Source organism: Colossoma macropomum, unplaced genomic scaffold (genome assembly GCF_904425465.1).
Source record: "Colossoma macropomum unplaced genomic scaffold, Colossoma_macropomum, whole genome shotgun sequence".
Lineage (NCBI taxonomy): Eukaryota > Metazoa > Chordata > Actinopteri > Characiformes > Serrasalmidae > Colossoma > Colossoma macropomum.
In genome coordinates, this window is record NW_023494785.1 from 21,295,399 (window position 1) to 21,302,815 (window position 7,417).

The 7,417-nt window shown below is 39.9% G+C and overlaps 1 protein-coding gene across 1 annotated transcript; it reads right to left on the reverse strand.

The window, feature by feature from the left end:
- Positions 1–1,094: 1,094 nt before the first annotated feature.
- On the reverse strand, positions 1,095–5,873 carry rab42b (RAB42, member RAS oncogene family). Its single transcript, XM_036586962.1, has 2 exons — positions 5,384–5,873; positions 1,095–2,228 (listed from the first exon to the last, which is right to left on the reverse strand). The coding sequence occupies exons 1-2, from the start codon at positions 5,599–5,601 to the stop codon at positions 1,781–1,783; spliced, it is 666 nt and encodes a 221-aa protein (XP_036442855.1). The 5' UTR covers positions 5,602–5,873; the 3' UTR covers positions 1,095–1,780.
- Between the last annotated feature and the right edge of the window lie 1,544 nt (positions 5,874–7,417).

Sequence of the window (7,417 nt, forward strand, 5' to 3'; positions counted from 1 at the left end):
TTTTAGGTGCCCCCTAAAAAGGGTTTCAGCAACGTTTCAACAATGTTTGTATCTTCAGGTCTATTAGAAAAGCAAATCAGGTGACTCCTCATGAAGAGTTTGATTTGTGTAACTTTTTTTGGGTCTGCATTATTCCAAATGTGCAAAGTGTTGGTGTTTTCTCTATTATTCTAAAATGAGGAAAACCCTTCTATGACTAAATGTGTCCAAACCTTTGACAGGTACCATACATACAGTTCTGTGCAAAGGTCAGAGACCACCCTTCATTTATTTCCAGTCAAAATGACAATTAAGTAGTTTGATATTTCTGATGAGATAAATATAGACATGAGAGAGTCCACTCCCATAAGTAAGGGGAAAGTTAAAGAGAAAACGTGAAAAAAACAGTTTTAAAAATGATTGACAGATTTAAAGTGGGACTCTAACCAACTGTGCAAGAATAGACGAATAGACTACCAAAACTGCCCCCATCAGATAAGCAGTGCTTTAAGCTTGCATCTTTGTGAGAGGAGAAAATCAAGCCCCACTCTCACTTCAGATCTGAAAAAAAAAACACAGGAGTTTCTGTCCATCCTTCCACTGTGAGACGACAACTCAACACTATGAGCCTGAAAGTATGTGTAGATGTCAAGAAGCTGTTACTAAGAAGAGAAAACAGAAACAAAAAGAGAAGTAAAAAAAAAGAAGCTGCTGGTGATCTCAGAATAATGGACTGACCATCCCAGAGTCCAGACCTCAACAGTTTTGAGCATTATTGGAGGTATCTCTGTAGATTTTTTTAAAAAACTGAATGCAAGTCTCCTGAAAAGAATGGGAACTGCAAAAAAAGCAAAGAGTGAACACACTGAAAAACATTGATAGGCCTATTATCTATTTGTTGAGGCTTCTGTTAATGTAGCGTTAAATATGTTTTGTGCTTTTGTTCAAGACAGTGAGAAATGATGAACTTGTACTTAATGGCCATTTCGACTGGAAATGAATTAAATAAAGAGTGGTCTCTGACTTTTATACAGTACTGTATATACAGCAGCCTACCTGTGCAAAGTTAGGACACACCTACTCATAGAGGAGATTTCTTCACTTTTACTTTTTCCACATTTTACAGTACTGCATGTTGGAGTTTTCTGGTTTAGTCTGGAAGGTTTCTAGATCAGCAGGGCATTTCAGACAGACGTCCCACATTGCATGATGTTTTGGATAGGTTGTACCAGAAGAGATCAAAAACAGCATGAAGACACCAAGGAACACCAACAGGACAACTGTCTTATTTCAAAAACAAAAACAGTCAAAGCTTCTTTTTATTGCTAATTAGTACCAGTGATTCACTACTACAGGACTTGATTGGCACTTTGATCCATTCTCAGACAAACACTGCGTCATTAAGCTGACTGTTGATAGGTGTGCTTTTTGGAAAACTCCCACTAACAAATCCAGCAATCTAAGTGAACATCAAGAGTGAATCAAAGTTAAAAGTCTAGGGCATCAAAAGAAAGTACTATGGGTCTTCTTTTACTTTACATCTGTTCGGAGTTTCCTCTGACCCTGTGACCCGAGGCGGGCATTACTGACCCACACATTGCCTCTTAAATTCTCCTCAGAAATCGTTCACAACATCAGTAACAGTGTTCGGCCGATGGCCCTGTGCTTTGGGATGATGTTGCTGGTGCACGTGTAGAAGATCAGAGTGTTGTGACTGAAAGTGGACTGAGTTCTTTCCACATTCCCACGGCTCTCCTGCTCAGATCAGGCTCAGTGTGCGAGTCTCTGAAGGGGGGCTCCTCTAGCAGTCACAGCGCTTGCTCTGCGTGTTGGTGTCGTTGTTCTGCAGTTTGGTGGTGGTGATCTTCTGGTTGTGTGGAACTGAGCTCTTCACTCCGTCCCAGCCCTCCCTCAGCTGCACCTCTCCCGCCTGCAGTCCCTGGTACACGCGGCGGCTCAGCAGCTCGAACGGGACCTGGATGTTGTGGCCTGTTTTGGCGGACGCCTCCACGTACGGGGCTCCGAGCTGCGCCGCCAGCCTCTCCGCCTCCTCGCGGCTCACCACGCGCTCCCCTGCCTCCTCGCGATCGCTCTTGTGGCCCACGAGCACGAAAAGCACTGCATGAGGCCGCACGTGCTCGCACACCTCAGCGTGCCACTCTTGCACGCGCTCAAACGACGTGCGGTTCCCAACGTCAAAGACCAGCAGTGCGCCCACCGAGTTCCGGTAGTAGGAGCGGGTCACAGACCTGAGACACACACACACACACACACACACACACACACACAAAGAGAGAGAGAGAAAGTAGCGGGTTTGTAAAATGATGTAAAGGGCCTATGTCCTATATTTTGTTTTTCTTTTCTTTTTGTTGCTGAAGTTATACCAAAACAGTCGTTATTAATTTTTACATGACCATTTTCCAACCTCTCTTTAATAACGGGCTGTTTTTGTTGCTGTGTCTCCGAGACTGACAGATGTAAATACGTTCTGATTGGCTGTCTTTTTTAAAACAAAAAACTGGGCTGTAACACAACTTGAGTAGGCTGAATGAGCAGGTATGTGTAAATATGTAAATGTTCTGATTTTTCATGACATCACAGGAACAGTGACTTCAAAATGGGCTGTTGCAGTTTAGTTTAGTAGGGAGTGACCAGAGGGCTTGAATCTTTAACAATGTTTACATACTATATTAATTGCTTAAAAAAAATTAAGAAAAGTAGTTTTCCATGATATGGGCCTTTGAACTTTTTCTAGACTTTTGCAACTTAGTAGTTAAGAATTATGCTTGAAACAAGCAAATTTCTCTGCCAATTCACTGAGAGGATTTCACTTAATAAAATTACAATAAAATACATAAATAAGCACTATAATAACATTTTTAAGATGGTTATATTTCAGAATATGTTATTTAAAATAAACAGAGTAGATCTGATTTGTACTTGCATGGGGCTCTTGGCTCATGGGGGCCCTAGGTGACTGCCTACTTTGACTGGCACAAACACACACACATGCACACACACACACTTAGGGGTTAATTGTATAGAAATCTGTGCTCCGATTGACCATTTGAATTTTGTGGTCTGATTGGCTAACTCATTGGCTAATGATTTGCTATTGTTAATGTGCCCTGCATGTTTTAGTGTCCACTTCAACTCAGGAATCAACTGAGTAGTTGGACCAGGTGTGTTGGGAGCAGGGAAAACACTAAAATGTACAGGGCAGGGGTACTCCTGGAACAAGATTGGGAACCACTACATGGAACCCTGCTGTCTGATTGGCTAAGTGTATTCTGTGATTTGGTTAGCTAATAGAAGCTGCAGTCTAATTGGCTAGTTGAATTCTGTGCTGTGGTTGATCATTTGAATTCTGCAGTCTGATTGGCTAATGCAATCTAGGTATCACCTTGGCTTACAAGAATCCAGTAACAGAAATCCTGTCATTTTATTGTTATTTGTGTTTATTAATAATTCAGTTTTATCTAAAAAATAAAGACACATATAATATAATCATTGCTGAACCAAGTAATATGTCAATTTCAGTCAGAATCACTTCCTGCAAAATACTTCTTTTTTCTAGGATCAGTTCTCTTACAGTGATTGGCGTAGCACTTGGAGTCTAGTCTGAAGACTGTTATTGGTCTAGCAGTGGCATCTACATGGTAGACCTATGAATGCTTTGGTTTTTTTTATTTTGGTTAAAAGCTTCTGGTTTCTTTTCAGGTTATGTATCACTGAGAAGGGAAAACTGTGGAATATTACTCTGAAATATTACAGTAATATTATATAAACATACACTTACAGTACTTACAACAATATTAGTCTATATTACTCAAGCATTGCTAATTATCTAATGAATTGAATCAGATGTGTTAAATGGGGTAGAATTCTGCAGTTCTGTGGACTTGAGGCTGACACCTTTGTATTACAATATTAGAAATACACTCATGTTACGTATCTTATAACACTGTATTAACTAAGCATTATTAGCCTTGCATATATATTATCAAATGTATTGTAACATTAGACCCTACTGGACTAAATATACTTACATCACTTATAATTTCAAACTATATAAGAATGTATTATACTGACACTCATAAAAACAGAGGTGCCACAATGATTCTTTAAATGAATGCCATAGAAGAACAACTTTTCGTTTCCTAAAGAACTTTAGAATTTGCAATGGAGAAATACAAGTGTGAAGAGACCTTCACGTCATTTAAAAATTGTAAAAAAAAAAAAAGGTTCTCTAGTCATTTTGGATAGTATTTGTGTTGTAGACATTGTGAGCCCTGGTTCACCACCTCTGTACGGAAAATCATTTGGCAAGTTTTGACTCGATTATTGAGAAATGTTTAAAAATCAGTGGAATTTTCCTTTACAATTTTTTCATCGGCAGTAGGCTCAGATAAAGGCTGTTGCTTCCCAGTGTCATTCTGCTTACATTCTTGCACCTGACAATATCACTGGGTCTGAGCCATTAGCAGGACAGAACATGCTTTTTACTGTGGCATCGTAAATGCAAGTATGACTTCAGCCAATTGCACCCTTGAATTGTACACTTACAAGTAAATGTAGGTCTGATGTGAATTAGACATTTTCCAGAGTTCAGCCCATGTCAAGAAATGCGCTTTCTCAGCATTTCCAAGAATTCAATCAAAGAATAAATGTCTCTTTTGCTTGACATTAGTGGGCCTTTTCCTTTATGATACAGATTAGTGTGGGTGATGTTCTTAACTCATATCCCAGCACTGATCAGCTGACCTTTATGGTTTGGGTAGGGAGGTTCACAGGCAGCTCTTTGCTGAAAATTTCTCTTTTAGTGTGGATTAAACTTTGAGACAAAATCGGATTAATAGCTCTTGTGTAGAAAATAAACTTTGATGAGTAAAGCACAGTTCAGAAACTAATATCAATACAGTTCAAAGGTATACTTCCTGAAAAAAAAAAACTTTATTCAATTGCATATTACAAACTGATGCTTAAATTTTACATCACAATTAGGCCCTTGGAAAATTTCCTAAATATTTCTAGCTTGAATAGATGTTTATGTTGTGCTACTAAAGGAAGAGCATGAGTTTGAACTTTGGATCATTTGAATAGCTGCTAGCACAGGGTTATGCAAATGTGATCAGTTGTAGTTACTGTACTACTAGCATGCATGTAGATATACAGCCTTTCCGCATTCATGATGTATGGATTGACCTTTAAAACCATTTCTTCCTCCACACCCGTCTGAGAAATAACTCTGCTGTCTTCTTACTCAAAGTAATAATCCTAAATATCAGCCTGAAAACTGTGCAAACTGTATAAGAAGAGCTTCATAAGAGAGAATATTTAGATAAAAAGAAAACCTTGAACAAACTGAATATTGGCCATCAGATATATGCTCAGTGTGCTGTACCTGAATCTTTCCTGGCCAGCTGTGTCCCAGAACTGCAGCTTGACCCTCACTCCGGGCTCCACTTCCAGGAAGTACACATAGAAGTCCACTCCGACTGTCTGGTTGATACACTCCAGAAACTCGTCCTCTGTGTAGCGTTTCAGCATGGATGACTTTCCCACCGTAGAGTCGCCCAGCATGATGATGCGAAACTGGTACTGCCACAGTGTCAGGTCCATGACTGCTGTAGGCCAGAACAGGCCTCAAAACAGCAGAGATATAAACTCAGCACCTGCTTCCTCACCTCACTCAGTGCCAGTTTACAAGACAGCAGTCTTTCATGATGGTGTTCTAGTGCAAGCCTTTGTCCCACACGTCCTTAGTCATAACAGAAAAAGAACCAAATCCATAGTTCTTAGGTGTTCCTCAGAGCTTGCTCAAGTTTGTGCAACAGACTCAGCTGCACTGTCGAAGGGGTGGAACCTGTGTTGATCTGCTATTTCATCTTTGCCTGCTCATACTTGTTACAGGGAGTGGTTTGAGAGAGCAGGGGAGTTTTAACAGTGCCAGAGGGAAGGCCCAACCAATTTCATATCAGGACAAGCCCAGTATTTCCTGTTAAGACCAGCTCATTGCCTTTAGCGTGTCTCACAGACCGTGTAAAAATGTCAACCTACATGCTTAAAAAGGAAATTTCTTAAGGGTTCCTCAAGGGAATGCCTATATATAGAACCATGCAGACTCAAAAAATTTTGAATGCTATGCTTCAGTGATTCTTTGAAAGGTAAGATAGTCTCCCTGATAGAGAACATGTTGTATATGCACCTTGAAAGAACATTTTAAAAAATGCGTATTAGACGAAAAAGCATTTCACTATTTTCCCAGTCTGTTATTACCATTTTTAGTACTTTATAGCAGTGCTTCTCGAACCAATCCCCAGGGACTCCCATAACGTCCACGGTTTTGCTTCAACCCAACTAACAACACATAGGGGTAGAGGAAAAATGTGGATTACTGGGGGCTCTGGGGAACAGTTTGAGAACTGCTGGAATAAAGAACCCTTTTTGCTAGAAGTGTAAAATAAAAACTAAAATAATCCCTCATACCGTCTGTTGACTGACCATTAACAGTCATGGCTCATTGCTTAACAGCTTGTAAGATGACTCAGGACCATCTCTTCTTCCAGAAATGCAATTTGCAATAGTTAACATACTTGTACAATGCTCATACCTCCCACATCTATTTGTGCTCAATTTAGTCAGTCCAAACAGGAGGTGAGTTCACTCCCTTAGGACGCAGACAGGAGGGGCGCATGATAAAATTAACTCCACAGCTTCAGTCTTGCATTGTTTTCTTCTGTTCACAGACTTTCAGCTATACAACAGAAACTGGAGTGCATGTTGTAGACCCACAGTTGCTCTTTGTTCACTCTTATCCTCATAATCCTTTGATACACTCATGGGTGCAGAAAAGGCACAGGCACATTGTGCTGGCTCTTGTCAATGTGATGTCTTACATCAGCCAGTAGGAGTGGAGGTAGGCAGCAGTAAAGCAGCAAAACATTCATTGTTTACCCAGAGGGTGAAAGAAAGAGAGAACTCTCACTCACTCACTGACAGTATTATGGCCAAAAGCTCAGAAAGATTTACAGTGGCTACTCACCCTCTTTTAAATGCTCACCTTTAATAACTTTATATTCATGAGAAAAATCTCATGCATGTGAAAAATATAATAAATGTAGCCTATTCCCTGCCCCTAAAATCCTGGATTTTGGAATCTTGAAAAAAGTTTGTTCATATAGCATTATACTCTTTTAAATATCAGGTTTGGAACAGCTATGTTTGAAGCCGATTTTAACCATTCATAACATTGAAGTCCTGCAAGTTTAATTGCCCTCACCAAGCAACCAAGGAATAATTCAGTGATACTTAAAAGTTCCTCATCATGAGTAGCCTATTTGAAAGAGAATAGCTTTCCAAAGTCTGCCAACAAAAAATGAGGGACAAATAAGGACAAGTTTTGGCTTGGTTAACACTGCCTACGAAAACTGGCCCA

What these genes read in the sequence shown, in the direction of transcription:
- rab42b (XM_036586962.1), bottom strand. Translation starts at nt 5,601, where the DNA reads ATGGACCTGACACTGTGGCAGTACCAGTTTCGCATCATCATGCTGGGC. An exon ending in GCTGGCCAGGAAAGATTCAG is followed by an intron (nt 2,229 to 5,383) that starts GTACAGCACACT and finishes TGTGTGTCTCAG; the next exon opens with GTCTGTGACCCGCTCCTACT.